General features: G+C 43.9%; 2 protein-coding genes across 2 annotated transcripts in view; one reads left to right on the forward strand and one right to left on the reverse strand.

Annotated features, from left to right (window-relative positions):
* Positions 1–21865, reverse strand: part of SLC46A3 (solute carrier family 46 member 3) — a 134415-nt gene that overhangs the window by 73573 nt on the left and 38977 nt on the right. The gene's annotated exons all lie outside the window — the stretch shown is intronic.
* POMP (proteasome maturation protein) lies at positions 706–14479 on the forward strand. The gene is made up of 6 exons (XM_084842945.1): positions 706–1115; positions 5162–5259; positions 7412–7472; positions 11257–11358; positions 12540–12633; positions 13201–14479. The coding sequence occupies exons 1-6, from the start codon at positions 825–827 to the stop codon at positions 13266–13268; spliced, it is 714 nt and encodes a 237-aa protein (XP_084699071.1). The 5' UTR covers positions 706–824; the 3' UTR covers positions 13269–14479.

Genomic DNA, 21865 nt, shown 5'->3' on the forward strand with positions numbered 1-21865 from the left:
TTCAGCGCTCAGCCTTCCTTATAGTCCAGCTCTCACAGCCATACGTTGCTACTGGGAAAACCATAGCTTTGATTAGATGGACCTTTGTCGGCAAGGTGATGTCTCTGCTTCTTACTATGCTGTCTAGGTGTGCCATAGCTTTCCTCCCAAGGAGCAAGCGTCTTTTAATTTCATGGCTGCAGTCACCGTCTGCGGTGATCTTGGAGCCCAAGAAAATAAAATTGCCCTTCTTTGGAATTGGAATGTAAACTGACCTTTTCCAGTCTTGTGGCCACTGTCGAGTGTTCCAAATTTGTTGGCATATTGAGTGCAGCACTTTAACAGCATCATCTTTTAGGATTTTCAATAGCTCAGCTGGAATACTGTCATCTCCGCTAGTTTTGTTGTTAGTAAGCAAGCTCTGTTTAGTTCAATGGGACACCCCCATCTAAGTATAGATAGGATTGCATCTGGCTGGGGCATGCTGCAAATTGTAGGGCTTTTTTCTGTCTAAACATGCATAGGATCGCGCCCTAAATGTGTAAGTGCGTTTTTATTTCTTTACACCGCTGTCGGCTTTTACTCTGGTTTTTACTTTGGTTTCATTGCGTCTTAAACTTTTAAGGGCGCAATCTTGGCTGCGGAATGCCGGGAGCTGTAGGCCTTTTCTCTCTCTAAACACGCATGGGATTACGCCCTAAAAGATTGATATTATATTTTGTCATGAGGTATTTTAGGGTTTTAAATTTTTTTTTTTTTTTAAACCACCCAGACAGCTCTGGCTATTACTACAGAAATGTAATAACAACAATAATAAAACCGATAATAAATCATAGCTAGGGCGTATGACACGTCGCGTGAAGCTCCTCTCAAGCGTGTCAGAGGGCAAACCGCGCCCTAGTCCCCTCACGCTTCTCGTTACGGCGACAGAGGGGGTTATTTTCGCTTTGGCGGGAGAGTGCGCGCGCCCCGAGCCCCGCCCTCGCGCGCGCCCGAACCGTGACCCGCGCGCCCACCCCTCGTTCCCGTCCCGGTCGCGCGAGAGCCTGGTGCGGCGTGCGTCTCTGACGTCACCCACCTCTCCCGTCGCCCAGCGCTGGCGGAAGGAAGTGGCTGCTGGTGACTGTGCAAAGATGGTAAGCGGCGGAGCTCGGGAGTCGGGGGTCCAGTCCCAGGACGCGCTCGGGGGCTGGGTAGAGAAGGGGCCGTTGGGCGAAGTCGCGACACGGCGAGGAGGGGGGACGGGGAGTTCGCGGCCGGGCGGGCTCTTTCGTTTTCGCTGTCGAGTCGTGGCCGGGCTGAGCCGGGTCTTGGTTTTCCTATCCATAATCATCCACAACGTGCACTTTTAAAATGCTGGCCTTTTCCTTTCCTCCCTGACGTGGCGAGGAATAGTTTTCCCCCGGTACTTCCTTACACCGACCGTTCAGACGCGCGCTTGAGTCTAAACCAGCTTCCCCCCGAACTGGTGTCCTCCAGGCGCGCTGGACTATAACCCCCATCATCTCCCAGCGAGTTATGCCGGCTGGGGAGCGTACTGGGAGTTGTAGTCCTATACATGTGGAAGACTCCAGGTTGGGGAAGGCTGGTCTAGGGCAGAGGTGGACAGAAAGTAGATCTCCAGAAGTTTTGGACTACAACTCCCAGCATTCCTGACCATTGGCTGTGCTGGTAGGGGCTTCTGGGAGTTGAAGTGGCAAACATCTGGAGATCCTTTTGCCCACCCCTAGGGGATTTCATGGTCTGGATGCTGTTATATGCTCATGTACTAGTTTGAAAAATATCTTGTCAAAAACCAGTTTCTATATCAAGGCAGTAAGATTTTTCATATACTGCTAGTACTAGTGTTACTACAACATAATAATACTCTTTAAAAAATAGGAGTAATGTTATTTTTGGCTCTGCTTTGCTCCCCTTCTCTCACTTAATTCTTTCTCTTCTGACATGTTCTTTGGTCAGCCTGAGATTTTCTAGTTAGACTTCATTATATTTCTTGGACTAGTTTTCTGGGTAGGACTGCAACCAGGGGCGGGGGGTTTAATCCCCCATTTTGGTGCCCTTTAAGAGCATTAGGTAACACAAGAAATGTGGCTGGTGAAACTCTTCCCATCACTTATCTATATCCCAGGAAAAACTTCACTTGCTAAATTTCTCTGTGGCTTTTCCTGGCAAGAGGTAAGTCGTGGAAAAATCTTAATTTGTTACATTTCTGCATGGTAGCCTTTCGTCAAAGGAACAGAACTGTAAAAAAAAAAAAAAATCAAATCTGCATCAATAGGTAGCAAATCTAGTCCTAGGCCCTCTTTTGTATCCAACCACTTTTCTATCGCCACCTGTATGGTATGCACATATTAACTCTCAGCAAGATTCAGTGGGTAACGTTTATAAATTGTTTATTGCAAAAAGAACCCACCAGGCTGGGGAGCACAAGGCAAGATAAGAATGAAATGCATCATGGATTCAAAACAAAACAGCGGCCTTATGTGCTAGGTTTGCCAGGGGTGTAGTGGCTAGAAAGAATTGGCAAAATAGATGTAGAAAGAGAATGGATTGAGGGTAGAAATGCACTATGCTATCTAAATCTATCAAGTTCATCATAACTTCAGGGACGGTGTCACTTGAAAAGACATCCTTGAGCAACAGAACCCATTTCCTTTGCTCTGGGGCCTGACCCTCCATTTACTACACTCGCTGGGTCACTGTCTACTGGCCATTCCCAAGGATACTTCAGGGTTTACTTTGCAAACATCTCACTTCCACAGGGAAGCAATAGCACAGTTGTGTCAGTGTCGCTGTCGGAGGGATTTCCTGCAGTTCAATCTTTTATTTACTTAATCTATCCAATTTCAAACCTTGTGCTATAATAATTCAGCATGCTTTAAATTTATGCACTCCAAATATTTGCAAAATGGAGGTGTGTGTTTGTGTAAAGGAAGCGCCTGGAGATTCCAGCCAGGATTGTTTGTGGTGCAAAAAGCTATACAGACTGGTTGCAAGAGACACAAACAATGTGCAACTTAAATAAACAAGAAAAGCTGATGGTGGGAAAGGAAACAAATGCTGCTTATACTCGTTGGAATCCTGACTTCTAGTCCAGTCTCCTGTCCCTGGCCCATATTACGTCATATTGTGTGTCTGCTCATAAATTAGTCTGTTCTGTATCCCCTGGCCATTTCTGTCATCTTTTCTCAGTTTTCCTTTCCTCTGTTGTTATTTATAGTAAATGACTGCTCAGAATTGTATCCAAAGTTCTGGACATGTGACTATGAGTTTGATGCCTTTCATAGAGAAGGATAGGATAGCTAAATGGATAGGGCGCTGAAGGAACAGAGTTCCGTGTCTGGTTCCATTATCGTATTTATGACAGTTTAGGCTCACTTTCCTATTGCTTTATCTAGCCTATCTGTCATAGAATAACATTGTAATATGTTTCTGTCTTAAGCAGCTTCCTGAAATAAGGGGCAAAAAACAGCACCCAAGACACAGGTTCCATTTACACTGGTTACTTTTCTGTTCCACCTAGGGGTTGGAAGTTGAAAAGATCATTCAGGTGGTTTTGCAGCATGCTTTAATATTCCTTTTTTCTTTTCTTTTTTTGACAAATACAAGGTTCCCTCTTCAGTATCTAGCAGCATGAGGATAAATTAGGAAGTCCATATTCCTCAAAGCCATTTGGCAGGGGTCTGGGCATTTTGGTAGTCAGCCAAAATGTATGCTTCCTACTCTCTCTGCCCCTCCTGGGGAGCAGTGGGGAGAGAAACCTTGTTCATGATATCATGCTGAGCATTAGAGACACTGGGAAAGAAAGCAAGGGGTTGCTCCTTTCTGAACTTGTCACATCAGTGTATGGGTGGTCCCCACATTCAAAAATGCATTTCCTGGTGGTGAGTACACTTATGGACCTTTCCACCTGGTTTGTACAAGTGGTAGCAAACTGGCCTCAGGAAAGTGCTTGCATTCTCACAACTGTGTGTGCTTTTAAAAATGTGTTCTGATTCTTGTTCTGTCATATAAAAGGGCCATAAGTGCACTTCACTGAGAACAATAATAAGACTTGCCATGTTAGAATTGCTGTGAGGATAATATTTACAGCACAAAAAAACAAAGCTATCACTTTAGCATGGGAGGGAGCAATCCTATCCCCCCCCCCCCCCCCAGATGCTGTCTGGGAGGACATAGGATTGTTGGGTTTCTGGGCTCCAAGGCTGGAAACAGGACTCTGACCTCAGAGCCCAGAAACCATGCTCTGCTCCCTCTCAGAGCCAGCTCAGTTCTGGGTACATCTCCGCACTTGGAAATGGAGCACAGAGATGGGAAAGGGGGTTCCCGGGGACGAGAGGAGACTGGGGCATTGGCCGTATGACATTTCCTGTGGCCACCCCAGCCCCCTTCCCTCCCCACTCTGAAGCACCACTGCTAGACTGCCAAGTCAGCTAGCTTTGATGCTCTGACTTGGATTCCTGCATTGAGCAGGGGGTTGGACTCGATGGCCTTGTAGGCCCCTTCCAACCCTACTATTCTATGATTCTGGACAGGCAAAATCGCCCATCTAGCAGAAACACAGGGCAGACTCAGATACTCAGATACTCAGCATGGATACTCAGCAGCCTCCTAGTTCAGAGACTGCCTACTGTCTTCATAGGCTTGTGCCCTTAGAAAATTCCCAAGAGCTAGGGCCACATGGCACCTGAAGAATTGTGTTATGGAGTATAAATCTTGTAGCTACCAGAGCATCTAATAAATGTTTCTGTGGACTATTATGCCCAAGCGCTCTATAGAGAGACTGAGGTTTAGCTTTGTCTGCTCCTGCAGGGCAGAATAAACTAGAGCATTCACAGCTTGGATGTGATGTTATCGCCTGGATTTGTCCCTAAGCTGGCATGGTGTCAATATTACGCTTATGTGCGTAATATTTCATATAGGATATGAAATAAACTCTTGGTAAACACACCTGTGTTTACTCTTCGTAAACACACCTGTGTTGTTTTATTTCTAGAGAACTTCATCCCTCAGCCTTTTAAGATAACCTTAACTTTGAGTAGTATATTATCTAAGAAGCAGTTATTGGAAAGTCTAAAGCCACAGTATATGTAACTTAATTTGACCCCTTAAAAATAAATCTGATGTCATTTTGAAAGCACTCCAAGTTGTGCATCCCTAATAATAACTTTCTCTGCTTCAGAATACAAGAGGGCTTGGATCTCAGCTGAAGGATTGTGTTCCAGTTTCTGATTTTTCAGCAGGTGGAGCATTTGAAAGCCATGATGTGATACATAGAGGGTAAGCACTAGAAATCCATATAAATATAATAGTGAACTTCCTGTGCACAGATGACAGATCCAAACCACATACATTTCTGTCTTCCTGAAGTGCTTTTTCCCTCCTGCTTGAGTGATATATGTCCCTGATGTACTTTTTTTCAAAGTGGATGGTGCAGAGGCAGCTTGGTCAGGATTCACTTGAGAGGTAGGATAATAGAGAGGCTCTCACCCCACCCCCAAGGTAAGCCCACCAATCCCTCATGTATCACCTGTCTTGGAATGCCTGATCTTCAGAGAGGCAGCATGGGTGTGTCTGGTGCTAGCCTTGGAAGGAGTGGGAGATGAGCCCTGACCAGGCCATCTCCATCTCTTCCATCCACCCATCCATCTTAGATGAAGGACTGGAGCACGGAAGAAGTTTTTCCTTGTCCAGCATCTCTGCATCTATGACTTCAAAAGGGAAGGAGCCCATCTGTCCTTCATGGGCTGGGCACTTCCCTAGTTACAAAACGTTACTTACTAAATATTTGTCTTTGAGGGATGAGATGCTCTTTGAAAGTTACACCCATTTACTTTGTCTTACTATATTAGATGTCACCAGAAGCCTTAAATAGAGATTCTTTTCACAGAATTGTGATACTAAAAGTGGATCCATCCAAAGTTCTGTGTCGGTTTCTAGCATGTTTCCTGAAGCATAGGAGCCAGTTCAGCCTCTTGAACTGGGTGGAAAGCTCTTTGCCTTCCTTCCTCCAGTAGCAGACAGAACTGCAATTTCCCAAGAGCCTGCCTCTTGGAATGAAGGGACTATGCAAATGTCAATGCTTCTGCATAGTGGGAAGAAGCTGAACCTGGTTTGACCTACAGTGAAGATGGGATTTAGAAACTGACCCCCCCCCCTTCCCTGTTGACTGCTGGTAGGAGCATTTTGACAGGTAGGTCTCTACAGACATAGGGCCCTTTATACCTAACCAGTGATGGCAGCATTGTGTGGGTGCAATGTTTTTGCCTGTAAGTAAGTGACGAAGGGAGCAGTGGGAGTGATCCACTATACTGTGTCTAACTGGATTTGAGTTAGAAAAATTGGGAACCATTTGACTAAATCAAAACTCTCTCTTTGGTGTCCCTCTTCAAATGACAGCCAGCAGTTTAAGCTGTGCATTTGCTATCAAATTCAGTTAATAGGATGACCAGCAATATTCTCAGTAACTTATTATTTGCATAATGCTTGCAATTTCTTTACATGAGGAGTTCAGCATGTATGAATTTGTACAATAGTCAATCCTCCTTACATTTTTTGCCAGTTTAAAAGTAATATTCTGTTCAAGGAGAGAGCGAGATCCACCTTCAAACAACTTCCCCAAGATATTACCTCATCTATTTAATGGATTATTGCAGCCAAAGAAAAGTATATATAGGATAAACTGGTGGCTTTTAACCTTTGTAGCTTTAGGGAAGTGTGCTCCACATCATCTGCTTTGGAATCTCTGAGCTTCTGCCACAACCCTCTTTCCTGTTGCAGAGAACTTAAGGACATGTCCTAGAGGGTACGCTTAATTCACATGGGACGTTAGCTGGGCTTGTTTTGCATCACCAACACACCATGGGAGCAGAAGTGTACTCCTGCAGCTGCATACTACAGAGGAAGATCTGTAGGGTGGGCCAGTTGTGTTTCAGGGCAAGGGTCCACTATTACTGATATTTATTTTAATCAAGTATTCATGCCCTGCTTTTATGTTCCAAAAAGAGACTTTAAGGTGGCTAGGATTTGTTATAAAAACAAACATGCAAATAAGACTATCTGAAAAACCAACAAAAAATATTGCAGCAGCCATCAGGATGCAAAATACAAGAGCAGATGATCTTCTTATTGATAAGCTTCAAGGAACCCTGGAGATCCCCGGAACACCACTCACAAACCATTGGTATAAGTTGTGCATAGGTGAACTGAGGAAGTATGTCGTGAACATTCACTTTGTTTTGATTCATAGTTCTAAAAAGAAGAAATGTAAAGAAGAAGAAAATATTTCTTATATGTACTCTTTGCCAATACTTTTCAGGATTTAGAGACATAAAGCTTGTGCTTGAAATTGCTGTCAAAACAGTTTAGAAACTTAGTGAAGGAGATGAGATTTTGAGCTAAAGTTACATGTGATACTTGTTTGTTTTTATAGCTTTACAAATGTGAAGAGTGAACTTTTCCCTGTCCATCCTTTGGAACTGTCGGAGAAAAATGTAAGTACAGGGCTTAAACTAATTATAGTTTATCCTTTCAGACACCCAACTAGAAACATTGCAATTATAATATAAATTTTAGTATACACTTCCATTTAACAGTAGAGAGAATCCAGACAACAGATAACTTACAGAACAGGTACTCCTCTTTAACATTTAGCACCAGCTGTGTGCTAGGGTCAGGACAGAACACCTAAGGCTGTGGTCCTAAATATACTTATGTGGGAGTAAGCCCCACTGAACTCAACAAGACTTACTTCTAAGTAGACATATACAGGACTGCACTGTTGCTGATGATGATCCCTTTCCAGAAAGTTTATGGTCCAGCTTGAAAGAACAGAGTCAAGCTGGCTGTAGATGACATAGGCTTGACAAGCAGGTACATGAGAGTGGATAGAAAATTGATAACTCAAGTGAAAGCCACAGAAGTGGCACAGGTACTGTAATTCATAAAATACTTGTGATGGAGGATTTTGAAGAGAGATTTGAGAGAAAGTCTGTTACCAGAATGAGGCAGCAGGCACAATGATGAGCATGGTAGAAAAGTATGTCGTGGAAGACTCAACAAGGAAAAGAATAAAGGAAAGTTGGAAAAGAGATACAATAGAGACAAAAGCTTGGGAGCTTTACTTACAAGGACTAGAAACTTGACTTCCATGCAAGTTCAAGCCTTTTTAGAGGTGTGAGGAGGGGAATGATAAGTTTAGCAGAGGCATTCTAAATTGACATGGTTTTCCACCTAACAATGTAGATCAAGAATTGAAAGCATACACAGCCACTGATAATAAAACTATCCTTCAGACAATGACTCATAAAGGCTACCTCACCAGACGTATAATTACATTTGCTCCAATGTATTAGCAGAATTTGCACATTTCTATTTGTATTCAAGCTGACAGGATAATTGCTTAAAATGGAAGATCCTGAAGGAGTTCAGCATGTCTCCACAGTATATTTCATTTGTTCTTGGATTGATACAATTTAAATACTTCAGTTCCCCTGAAAGAAAAAGTTACCGCTACAGTCCCATGCATGTTTAGACATTTAAAAAGTCCTGTAGCTGGCTGGGGCATGCTGGGAGTTTGGGGACTCTTTTCTGTCTAAACATGCATAGGAGGGTGCCCTAAATAGTTAAAGAAATGAGAAGCAGTGCATGTTAGATGAGAGCCAGAAGCTTACTTGTAAATGTCGATTGGTACATTGGTGGGCTCTGTGTGTATCCAGCATGATTATTACAGAATAGAAGTTGTGCCAGCATACTCTTAGGTTTGTATTCAAAATATTAGTTCTAATTTAAACTTCGATTTACACAATGCTAAAGCAGATGGCTGTATTTTTGTGCTTTTTAAACTCTTCTAACTTTCTTAGGCATAATGCACATGACATTAAAATATATCTCTAGGTAGTGCCTTACTACAAAGACTCCACAAATTTTATTTATTTATTTAAAATATTTCTTAGCCACCTTTCAGGACAGAAGCCCTCCCAAGGCAGCTTACAGCAATAAAATACAAAAAAAAGTTAAAATATGAAAAGTGATAAAACATAAAAACAACAATAAAACCAGCAATAATGTTAACAGCAGTAACATCAACAATAGCAGTCATATCAAGAGAAGGCCAAGTTAAAATATGTTTCAAGGCCTTCTTAAAAGTCTGCAATGACAGAGCATGGCAGACCTCCGATGGCAGCTTGCTCCAAAGGTGTGGGGCCACTTGCAGAGAAGGCCCTCTCACATGCGATCAGCCACCTGACTGCTCTCATGGGGGGGCAAATGAGAAGGGCCTCTCTTTCTGATCTTAAAGTGTGGGTAGGCTGATATGGGTGAAGGCGGTCCTTCAAGTAACTTGGTCCCAAACCATTTAGGGCTTTAAAGGTCAAAACCAGCACTTTGAATTAGGCTTGGAAATGCACTGGTAACCAGGGCAGCTTGCGCAGTATAGGCGTTACGTGACCACATTGCCTCGTCCCCACCAATACTCAGGCAGCCACATTCTGCACAAGCTGGAGTTTCTGAATCATTTTCAAAGGCAGCCCCATGTATAGCTCATTACAGTAGTCCAGCCTGGACATCACTAGTATGTGGATAACTAAGGCAAGGTCCGTCCTCTCCAGATAGGGCCGCAGTTGGCGTACCAGCCTAAGCTGGTAAAAACCACTCCTGGACACCGCAGCTACCTGGGCTTTCCCAGTTAGCTCAGAGTCCAAGAGAACCCCAGACTGCACACTTGGCCTTTCAGGGGGAGTGCAACCCCATCTAAGACCAGGTGTAAACTTCCATCCAAAGTAGTTGGTTTCCCAACCCACAGTACTTCCATCTTGTCTGGATTAAGTTTCAGCTCGTTCACCCTCATCCATCCCAAAACAGCCTCCGGACACTGGTTCAAGAGTTCCACAGCCTCCCTGGGATGTGCAGATGGAAACAAGAGGTAGAGCTGAGGATCATCTGTGTACTGATGACATATTAGCCCAAACCTCCTGATGACTTCCCCCGGTGGTTTCATGTAGATATTAAAAAGCATGGGGGACAAGATAGAACCTTGCAGCACCCCACAGCTAATGACCGTGGGGTGGAACCGAAGTCCCCCAGAACCACCTTCTGAGACCGCTCCTCCAGAAAGGACTAGAATCACTTTAAAACTGCCTCCTAAGCCCAATCCAGATAAACAATCCAGAAGGATTCGATGGTATCAAAAGCCGCTGAGAAGTCCATAAGAACCAACAGGGTTGCACTCCGCCCATCCATTTCCCGGCATAAGTCATCAACCAGGGTGACCAAGACCAAGATGGCAGGGTGACCATCTTTTGCCCCTGAGGAAGGTTTCTAGTGAAATACACTGGACAATTTACTATTTTATTAAAGTTCACCATATTTTCCAGTATCATTGTAAGGCTTGCCTTGTTTTCTATTTTTGTTGTTCTTATATATTAATGTATTTCTAGCATACCTACAGTACAGCCTTTAATAGAAGTTTTACATATGTTTTTTGAGATGTAGTGGCTAGAGGACCTGTTCTGGTGACAGAGGGATATATCTGATCATATAACAAAATCTATTCAGTTTAAATTGCTTCATTATTGGAATGTGGTTTGATAATGAGATGGATGGCCCAAGCTTCCTTGGGAATATGGCAAAATCTCTTCCTCCCCCCACCCAATGCCCAGCTAGTCAGGTCTGTGAAGAAATTAGGTGTGGGTTGCAGCTGGGCAGAAAGGGCTTTTTCACCTTCCCTCCCAGCAGGAAATAATTGGGTGGAACAAAGCCATGGAATTAGTTCTGCCCGCATGGTTCCTGGATTTGAATGTTCACCATTCTGTAGGAGGAAGCCATGGGGAAACTGCTCCCACATTGGGTACTGGTAATAGTGAAGTGGGCTTTTGCTGCTTATTTCCTATCTAGTTAGACATTCGTGCATAGGAAAGTGAAACTTGCCCAATATATGTATTTGTTTGGTGCTGGAAGGAATACAGTAGAGCTGTGAATGGGGTTGAGCAGGATTTGGGTTGTTTGGCTCTGTTTTGCTTTCACCACTAGGTGGAGTCTTGTGTAGTTAGCGTGCCCAAAACAGCAAAGCCACATGTTATGGATTGAAATGGGTGCTTACACATTCCAGTTGGGAGAAGATATTATCTTATTCTTCCTTAAATGAAGAAATAAACTAGCAGTATCTATAGTAAGCTAGTAAAATCTGTTTATGTGTGGCATTATACACAGTTTTCACAAGGGCAATTACATTGCCCAGATAGTAGTCAAAAATAATATTCTTAACATTTCTTTTGGTAGTTTCCGTTAAGTCAAGATAAAATGAATTTTTCTACTTTGAGAAATATTCAAGGGCTGCATGCACCGCTGAAGTTGCAAATGGAATTCAAAGCAGTGAAACAGGTAAATGCTTTTTTGGTTGGTTTGAACAACATAAATTTTCTCTCAGCTCAACCTATTTTTTTAAAGCACCTGATGAAATAAATTAATGTGTTAAAGCTAGCTTTTAATGTTTGAGACTTAAAATTACTGTAATGTTAACTATCATTTCAACTGTGTAAGCATAGGAGTTTAACATTTTGTACCTAGGGGAGGGGAGATTAAGAAGAAAATCTGTCATTTCCTTCATGATCATGTTAGTAGTAGGGCTATTTCCTGGATAATGGAATTTTACAGCACAATCCTGTATATGTTTACTTGGAAGTAAGTCCTACTGTGTTCAGTGAGGCTTACTCTCAAGTAAGTGTGCATAGAATTGCATCCTAGTTCATTGTATCAGTTTATTAGTTTAACTGTACGTACATTTGCTTATTAAATAGTTTGGAAAAAAACATACATTGTTTTTAGGTGATGCATATATGTGTTGTAGCAGTCACCATCTTGGAGGGAAAATAACTCTTCTAAGGTGGTACCTGCCATTTGAAGTGCATATAAGTGCTTATAGAATCATAGAATAGTAGAGTTGGAAGGGGCCTACAAGGCCATTGAGTCCAACTCCCAACTTATATTAAATATAATTAACATTAAGATAATATCAATAATTCTATTTTAAAATGTGTTGTATAATTAACTGGGTGCACCTTTTTAGTTTAACAAAGTATATAAAGGCTGCAATCCTATGCCCACTTACCTAGGAGTAAGCCCCATTGATGTTAGTGGGGCTTATTTCTGAATAGACATGTATAGGATTGTGCTGACAATCTAGTAACTGGTCAACGTCAAGTTGCAGCTATAGTAAGTAGCTTGAGCAACATAATTTTTTTCATTGTTTTTGATCTCCATCTCTTTTCTTGGTGGGAGAGGTAAGATTTTTTGCAATGCTCCCAGTTTTATAAGGTGAAGGGAGTGATTACTATGTATAAAGAAAAACTTTGAACACATTGCATGCTACAGTTGTGTACCTGCTTTGGATATACAGTGAGCCACTGTGTAGAATTTGATAAATAAGTACAGGCTATAGTATTCCTGTATCTCTATGAAATGTAAGCATTTGCTTATCCCTTCAGTGTATCTGAGTATCAAATGAACATGGGCAGCTTATTTGTAAAATGACAAACTTCCTGACCTTTTGTGCTACTTTGTAGGTCCAGCGTCTTCCTTTCCTTCATAGCTCTAATCTGTCACTGGATATCTTGAAAGGCAACTATGACTGTGTTGGTTTTGAGGACATTCTGAACGGTAAGGACCATCAAAAAGGGGAGAAGTCATATGGCTTAAGCTGCAAGGAAGAGAGAGAAATGACTAAACACGGACTAAGTTCACATGTAACTGCAGGGATATGGAAGCCAATTTCCCATGGTGCAGTCTTGTGTGTTGTATATGAATGCTGCTGGGAACAAAAATGGAAGAGGGCTATTGCTCGCCTGTCCTGCTTGTGGGCGTCCCATAGGCATTTAGTTGGCTTCAACGGGGAAATGGGATGCTGGAAGTGAGTGAGTCCATTCAAGTGCCTAGGACCTGTATCTAGCACCCAGGAGTGCATATCCAGTGCTTTTGCTTGGGATACTCACTGCTGAATAGATTGGAACTATTGAAATGTACTGCCTGTTGTGTGGGAAGCAGTCACTAGCATCTGTCCAGGCACCCCTTCTACCCAAACAGATAATATCTGTGCTGGTTGCTTGTTCAGTCGGTGGGTGATTGGATGGTGGTGGAGTGCCGCAAATAACAAGCCTTCTAGTTAAACGTTTATTCTGCATTATGATACCTGCACGTTGAATTAGTAAAATGTTACCTCTTTTTCAGACCCAGCACAAAGTGAAATAATGGGAGATCCTCATCTGTTGGTTGAACACAAACTTGGTTTATTATAATGCACACATACTCCAACCTTCTGTTCATAAAAATGTTTCTTGTCTGTGTCCCTGCAGATTCAAGTAAACCATATTAAATGGCAGTTGTACAATGCTTGTTTTGATACAGTCTCTCACCTACCTTGATGAAAAAGGCACATTAAATACTTTAAGTATATGACTTTTGTTCTGTGTTTACTGTCAATATACATGTCCTGTAATTGGGTATTTTTTAAAAAATCAGGAAATACATCTCTATATTCAGGGCCATAGTTATTTCATGTCTGTAGTTGTACAAATCTACACATTAAAACGTCTTTAGGAGAAGGAAATTTTAAAAGTGGTTTTAAGATATGAGGTTGGATGTTCTTGTAAAAGAACCTTTTGCAATTTATAACCGAGGTATTTGCTGTTTAATCTTTCTTTGTTCTTGATGACGTGACATGACATATTTTAAACAATGAATAAAATTTTATATAAATGCTGTGACTTCTCAAAATATTTAGTGATATTTCTGAAGTTCCTCATGTCAAATAGCACCTGCTACTGTTACTAGGCCAGTTCCCATCCATGTCGTGATGCCACACCTGGACACTAATGCTATTTACTCTGTTCACAGTCAGAATTTACACTGGTGTAACTAACTAGGACCCTCTGCTCCTTCAGCACCTGGCAACTAAAATGCAACCCACCCATCATATTGTTGCTCACAGATGACACCCCTCATTGCTTCTACACAGAATGCACTGATCAACATGCAGTGATGACAGGAGCATTGAGGTGCTATCTTATAACCTTTCCCTGCCTTTTCCTCCACACAATGGGCAAGCAGGATGCCAGACATAGACCCCAGTACCACTTTAGAGGCTAGATTGTTGAACCAATAGACAGCAGTCCCAGCCTGGTTCCTTGTAGAAGGGTTCAAATCCTCCCTTACCTTTAACTCAGTGCCTGGCACAAACAGGATTACATTGTGGCTAGTAGGCATTTGCAGAGCAGAGAACATTGTTTGGCAATGAATAGTTCAGGAGCATAACAGGAGGAGCTGGAGCCACTATAAGAGCAGGTCAAAACACCCTCACTCTACCATTGTCCTGTTGCTTACTGAGTAGATATGGACTGCCTAGAAGGGGAAGCCGCAAATGTGGGATCAAGCCCTTCAGTGGAAGCTATGATGGTTATATCTTATGCGAGTCAGGAAGCCCTTTTAGTGGTATTCAGGCAAATTACTATTATGAGAGCAAAATGGCACGGGTGGCTGGGAGCTTAATGAAGGTTAACTGCCCCAGAGAGTGACCCCTCCCAGGCCACATATGTACAGTAGCAATCGGTGTGCTTGCTGCTGGACCTTTATAGTACCTATGATACCTTGCTTGTGACACACCCATTTATCCATCCCTGTCTTCCCAGGCATCCTTGACATCTATGGACTAGGAGTGGAGAAATGCAGCGATGAAGTTCAGCGTGTGACCTTAGGCCAGTCATTCAGCCTAACCCTACCTCTTATGGTTGTTAGAATAATTGAAAGAGGGGAGAACCATATTTATTGTCTTTGGCTCCTTGTAGGCAAGGCAGAATATGCATATAACAGTCGCACAATGTAGTCGTATAGCCAGCTGGAGTACCTGGCACTGGGATCCAGTGGTCTCATTAAATTATGCCACACAGGGTGCCTTTTATTTTGTGAGTCTCTCCCATTATTGTTGGTCTGGCTTATTGTTAGCCTTAACTTTGCAGCATTTATTTGTACAAAGTGCTCCTTTATAGAATGCCCTTTCTCCAGAGTTCCTCCTCATTGCTGATTTCTGGTTCTAGGAACCAGTGATGTAGCCTCATGCTGTGTGTCTTAATATGGGAGCTGTGTTTGCTAGGGATGTACGAAACTCACCTTTTCGCAGAATTTTTCGTGGTGTGGGGGGGAAGTGCTCCGTCCCTCCCCCCGGAATCCTCGAGGGTGGGGGAGGCGATCTGGTCCTCCCCCCCAGAATCCTGCCCGGCCAGCTCCGCTCCGCAGTGGCTCCGCGGAGCAGGCAGCCAGGGCCGTCTGCAGCCGGAGTTCCGGCCACAGATGAGCTGCTGCGGACACAAATGGCGGCTGCCGTAGCGGCTGCCATTTGTGTCCAGCCAGGCTGCCGTGATAGGCTACGTAAGTATTTATGTAGCCTATCATGGCTGGGCAAAAAAAAAAACACAACAGTGTATGCAAATGGCGGCGGCTATGGCAGCTGCCATTTGCGTTCCCTATTTTTCGCCTTTTTATCTTACATAAATATTTATGTAGGCTATGAAGGCAAAAAAAAAGGGGGAACGCAAATAGCGTAGTGGGCACTATTTGCGTTCCCCTTTTTTTGCACCGTAATAGCTTACGTAAATATTTAACGTAGGCTAAAACGGCGAAAAATAAGGAACGCAAATGGCTGCCGTAGCCGCCGCCATTTCCGTACGCCTTTTTTTTTTGCTTGCGTTGCTGTGATAGGCTACGTAAATACTTATGTAGCCTATCACGGCAAACAGGAGATGCAAATGGCGGCCATGGCAGCCAGTCAAAAGATCAGCCGCTGGAGTTGCTGCTGTCCGGAACATCCACCCCAGGTAAGCTTTGTCCCGGGGGGAATCCGCGGGGGGGGGCCGTTCTGCCACGGATTTCGGGGGGCTGAATGCCAGTGCATTCGGCTTCACTGAAATCCGTGGCAGAATTCTCCGCCATCCCTACTGTTTACTGGCTAGGACTATATCCCCTGGTGCTGTGTCACAATTGGTTAGCTTGAATCCTGTTTTCCATTTAGGGGAAGGGCTCACCATTTGGCTACATGTTTAGTTGTAAAGCTATTTTCTGTGCAATGTGGTGGTGCCGAAGGGAAAGGGAGGATACAGTTCTAGCTAAACTGGACACTCTTCTAATTTTCCCATGGTGTAGTTATGATAGTATAGTGCTTTCACTGACTTGGTCCCTTGTTTGAAACATACCTCTGCCATGAACTCACTAGGTGGCCTAAGGCAAGCCACTTAGTCCTAGCCATAATCCTCCATCTGCAATTGGGCTTATATCCTGCCTTGCATTACAGGGTTGTAAGGATAACAGCAAGACAACATATGGGAAATGCTTTGAACATTTAAATATGGAGTGTCTTCATCTTCACAAACATGCTTGTAGTGTGCCTGTTTTAGAACAGGACTCACATCATCCCTGCCTATGATAGCATGTTGTATATCATACTGAGAAGTTCATTAATTACAGCTACTTTGCTGGGCAAAAACAAGGAACTTGGTTGTAGGTGCAAAGGTTACTGAATATTTTCTCCAGCCTTCATACTGGGGTGATTTTTGCTATTTCTTTGATTCTTCAGCTGTGGATTCTTGTGTGGTTGAACTAGGTGCCTGTCAACTACATTAATGAGTCATGAACTTGTTCTCCACAAATAGACAAAAAAAAATCACAACCTTGCCATGAAAAGGACTTAAATCATGTGAATTAAGTGTGTGTGTGTCACTTGCTTTCTGGGTACTGAAGATATCAAACTCATTTCCCTTAAATTTTATCTCTACTATTCTTACCAGCTTGACTTCTTAAAAATCAGCGGTAATATGGCAATGGAAGGCAATTCAAAATAGCTGGAGTTGTGTACAGGCCAAGTGTTAAGCCTTGCCATAGGTAATAAAGCAACAGTTTGCTATGAAGTCCAGTTTAAGTGCAGGTGCTATATTTCATGATATGCCTCTGTCCTTTTTGTCCACTTAGCTTAAAGTTTTGTTCCATAGGAAGAAATATTAGTCTTTGAGGTAACTTTGCCTTAGTGCTATAATGGCAAGTCTTATATTGGAAGCAACCAATACACATTCGCGTACATTTCTGTAATTCTTGGGCTTATAAAACTTCAGCATTTAAGCAGCCAGGTGCTTGATTTTTTTTAAAGAATCCCTCTAGCCTTACTTCATGACTACAAAGCATGGGGGGGGGGGACAACCTAAAAAAATACAAGTTTTTAGAAATCCCAAATTAGCCCAGTTTCATGTAATTAACTTTGTGTTGCCCAGATCTGACAAGCAGTTTGTACTTAGTGCCACAGTAAATACAGCACTAACAACCCCCAAACCCACTAGTTTCTCTTCCTTGTCCTCTCTTGTTCACCAGTGGGTTCCATCCTCTCCCCAATGCTATTTAACATCTATGTGAAGCCGCTGGGGGCTATCATCAGGAGGTTTGGGGTGCGGTGTCATCAGTATGAGGATGACACGCAACTCTACCTCTCGTTCAAATCTTCACCAAGGTTGGCCGTAGAATCCCTGTCCAAATGTCTGGAGACGGTGAGTGGCTGGATGGGGAGGAATAAGCTGAAGCTGAACCCTGACAAGACCAAGGTACTTTTGGTGGGAGACAAGAGGAGGCTGGGGGATGTTGACCTGGTGTTGAATGGGGTATGGCTACCCTTGAAAGACCAGGTCTGCAGCCTGGGAGTCATTTTGGACTCCCAGCTGTCCATGGAGGCTCAGGTGTCAGCTGTGAGCTGGGCAGCGCTGTATCAACTCCATCTGATATGGTGGCTGCGCCCCTTCCTTCCCGACCATCTGCTCCCATCGGTAGTACATGCCCTGGTCTCCTCTCGTTTTGACTACTGTAATGCGCTCTACGTGGGGTTACCCTTGAAGATGGTTCGGAAGCTGCAGCTGGTACAAAACGCGGCGGCTCGCCTGATTAAAGGCAGCCGCTGGCAAGATCACATCACTCCAGTGCTGAAGGAGTTGTACTGGTCACCAGTTGTTTTCCGGGCCAAATTCAAGGTGTTGGTTTTGACCTTTAAAACCCTACATGGTTCCGGCCCAGCCTATCTTAAGGAGCACCTCCAGCAATACCAGACAGGCCGCTTAACAAGATCAGCCTCAGATGGCCTTCTCTCTGTCCCATCAGCCAGGACAGCTAGACTGGTGGGGACGAGGGAGAGGGCCTTTTCTGTGGTGGCCCCCACTCTGTGGAACTCCTTCCCTAAGGAACTCTGTCATGCCCCCTCTTTAATGAGCTTCTGCCGTGCATTAAAAACGTCGTTGTTCAGGCAGGCATTTGGGGTGCGTTAGGGTATTTTAGAAAATGTTTTTATTGTAGAATTTTATTGTTTTAAACTGTTTTATTATATGTTGTACATCGCCCAGAGTGGCTGGGTGACCAGCCAGATGGGCAATTAATAAATTTAATAAATAAATAAATAAAACATAATAGGGTGGTTCATGGAATTTTAATGTAGTCTTTAGTCCTAAACAGGTTGCTCTTCTCTTGTCCATCTTTCAAACTAGACAGCCAAATATCTAGTAAGTTCCAAAGATTAATTCCTTGATGCGTGAATTAATGCATTATCTTACCATCTTCTGCTTAAATCTACACTGCAGTCTTGCATATATATCTATTCTAACGTAAGCAGTTTGTATAATTGTGTTTTTTTCCATTAATGGGACTGTGTTCTTAATAATTGTTTTAAGAAGCACGGATCAGTGTCTTATTTGTGTCAATATTTTAATTCATGTACAAAAAAACCCCACTCAAGGATAGTAGTACAAATATCTTTGGGATTATTGCTAGAACACAAGGAAGTTAAGGCTTAGTCCATTGACTGAGCGTGTGTACACACCACAGACATGAAGTGGTTTAAGGCTTCAACCCTATACACCATGACCAGAGAGTAAGCCCCACTGAATTCTATGGGACTTACTTCTGAGTAGTCATGCACAGAATTAGTTTAAGCTATTTAGGTTCCCAGGAAATCAGTTCTGTGAAGTAGGCTAGGGCTCTGAGCACCTTCAGCATACTATAATCCCCATGATCATTTCGGGCTGAAGCTATGACAGTTAAAGCAGTACAAAAGCAACATAAGCTTGCACTGTAGATAAACCTCTGGCTTGTAATGAACCTCTGGCTTATACTTACACATTTTCTGAACTTTAACCAAAATAGCAATTCCTTCCTTAAGAGCACAATCCTATGCAGGTAGGCGGATGCCTATCCAATGAAGGGCAGAAGCACAGAGGGGATCATTCCCTCCATGCTTCTCCTGCGCTGCATTTTCAGCTAGACAGCCGATTGTGGCTGTCTAGCCGCAGGAAGGCTGAGTGGGGGAGGAGGCTGCCCTACGACACATTGGATGTGTTGTACCGGCATTTCTGCCCTCCCCGCCCCGGAACTCCCCCCAGGAACGCCCCATTTTGGCAGCTCCGCACTCCTTTTGCGAATACTAAGCACGGGGATTTTCCACACTGCCTGCATGCAGTGAGGAAGTGGGGAAGGTCAGTTCCCGGAAAACTAGATATCCTAGGGCTGTCTAGCTGCTGACTAGTGGCCACAGGATTGCTCCCTCCAGGTATTAAAAGGTTTTAAAGTTACTCTTAAATACTTCCTTGTTCACCCTAAATATTCTGTAGTTCCATGTAGACCAATTCATATGTGATGTAATTTCAAGACCTAGTACACATTATCAGAGCAAGACACACAACTTCTCTCAGCCATTAAAGCCAATGGGAAACCAGTTGTAGATAGTGGGTTGTATCCAAGGTTAGTCCCATTCATTTATGGGCCTACTCTATGTAGTACTAACATGGGATACAACTCCTAGACTACTTTGGTGCAGGATAGCTTTTGCCAAGGGCAATAAAATGACCTCAGCGAGGGAAAGAAAGTGGGAGACAACCTAATTCTTTGTCAATGAATCAGTATAGCTTTTTCTTTCTAGGCAGCTATCAGCTTTGACAAAGCAGCTTTGCTACTGTCAGAAGCTATTACCTAGCCTGTCTTGGCCACAAGTCAGATCAGGCTTGGGTGAAGAATATCTCAAGCGAGCTCCCAATCTTGCTGCTGCTGTTTAGGAGGGGAAAAAACCCACCCACCGCAGCCCCCATTCCCTAACCATTGATAGCCTTTAGTAAAAAAGCAGTCTGAAAGCAGGGTTACTGAAGGTTATTTCACAGGGCTTTCAACTTGTCTTTGCTTTGCAGCTGCAAAAGGATTTCTCGCAAGACAAACCTCTTGTTTACTTTTCACTTATTTATAGAGTGGTCTTGCCTCTACAAAAGAGATAGTCTCCTGGTTATGAAGAGGAGAAATAAGGAGTGGTGGTAAAATTTTGCATTTTGTCCAGAAATGCAGCTGTTGCCAGTGCTGTGCAGGGCAGGAGACAGAGGTGAGGGGTTGAAGAGGAATTTCAAGGCTTCCAAATGTGGAAAGTTATTAATCTACAGCAATTCTTACCTAGTTCACATGCCCAGATAAAAAGGAGGATGAATGAGCACCTGTCTCTTACAAACAAAGGATTCTATCTATGTCCTATTTGGGACACACACACACACACACACCCCAAATGCAACCAATCTTGACTACTTAAAAGAGAAGCATTACCCAGGCAAGGCTAACCACACCAAAAGATATGGGGTGGGGGAGGAGCAGGCAACTGGCTACCAACTCACTGGTCCATGAAAAGCAGAGCCAGGTTGCCATCAGCAACAAAGTGAGACACCCCTGTCTTTCCCGAGTTTTCCATAGAGACTTTGTCCCTCTCCCAAAATTTCTGGCATGCGTATTTGGAAGAGAAGTCCATCTCTCACTTCGTGCCAGGCTTTGGAAACAGGTACGAAAGGAGAGATTCTCACTGCTTCCGATCATCTCCCAAGCCCAGTGTAATGTAAGACCAATCCCCCACCGTCTCTTGAGTTCTGTGTGTGCATTTGGTAGAGGGGTGGGATAATAGGAGAACATGAATAATGGTGCCATCCAAAATTTGGAAATCTCTGTCCCAACTGTCTCTTAAACCCCCAACCTCTATTTTATAGCTTTTTGTACACATGTCCTGTCTGTTGTGTACGTTCCATGTAAAGCCTCTAGGGAGCTTCTGCTGCCTCTGTGCAGGACAAAGCAAGTGGGTGGGCAAGCAAGCAACGCGCCTGCCAAATGAAGAAGTTACTGCAGTGCTGTGTCCAGGAGTTATGAATGGGACACACAGACAGAACGCCCAACAAGCATGTTGCTGCAGTTCAAACGAGCACACTCCCAAACTAAGAAAGGGACAGATGGGAAAGGGAGGGGGTAGGTAGGGATGGCAGAGAATTTCTCCCCGAAACTTCGGGGGGCTGAGCGCCAACGTGTTCGGCCCCCCGAACAAGTTTCGGGGAGAAATTCTCCGCCCCCCCGCCCCCCCGCCCCCCCCCGGGACGGGACTTACCTTTGGCAAATGTCCCTCCCGGCGGCGGGTCCAGCCAGTGGTTCGTCGGGTCTTCGTCCGGGGCGGGAGCGGCAGCCGGTCTTTCGACCGGCTGCCGCCACCGCCATTCCAATAAAAGAAAAAAAAAAAAACGCCCCCGTGATAGGCTACGTGACGATTTACGTAGCCTATCACGGCTGACTTTGCAGATCTAGCCGTGATAGGCTACGTTAATCGTCACGTAGCCTATCACGGGGGCGTTTTTTTTAAAAAAAAACTTTTAATTTCGCAGCCGGGCGAGGCGAGGCGCCTCCCCCCCGCCCTGAATTTCGGCCGGGCGAGGCGGGAAGCCTCCCCCCCCCCCGGCCTGAACTTTGCGGGGGGAGCAGCGAAGCGCCTCCCCCCCACCGCAAAAAGCTGCGAGACCAGGTAAGTGACTTTCGT

Source organism: Heloderma suspectum, chromosome 3 (genome assembly GCF_057233095.1).
Source record: "Heloderma suspectum isolate Gila_16-S chromosome 3, 16-S_ref, whole genome shotgun sequence".
NCBI lineage: Eukaryota > Metazoa > Chordata > Lepidosauria > Squamata > Helodermatidae > Heloderma > Heloderma suspectum.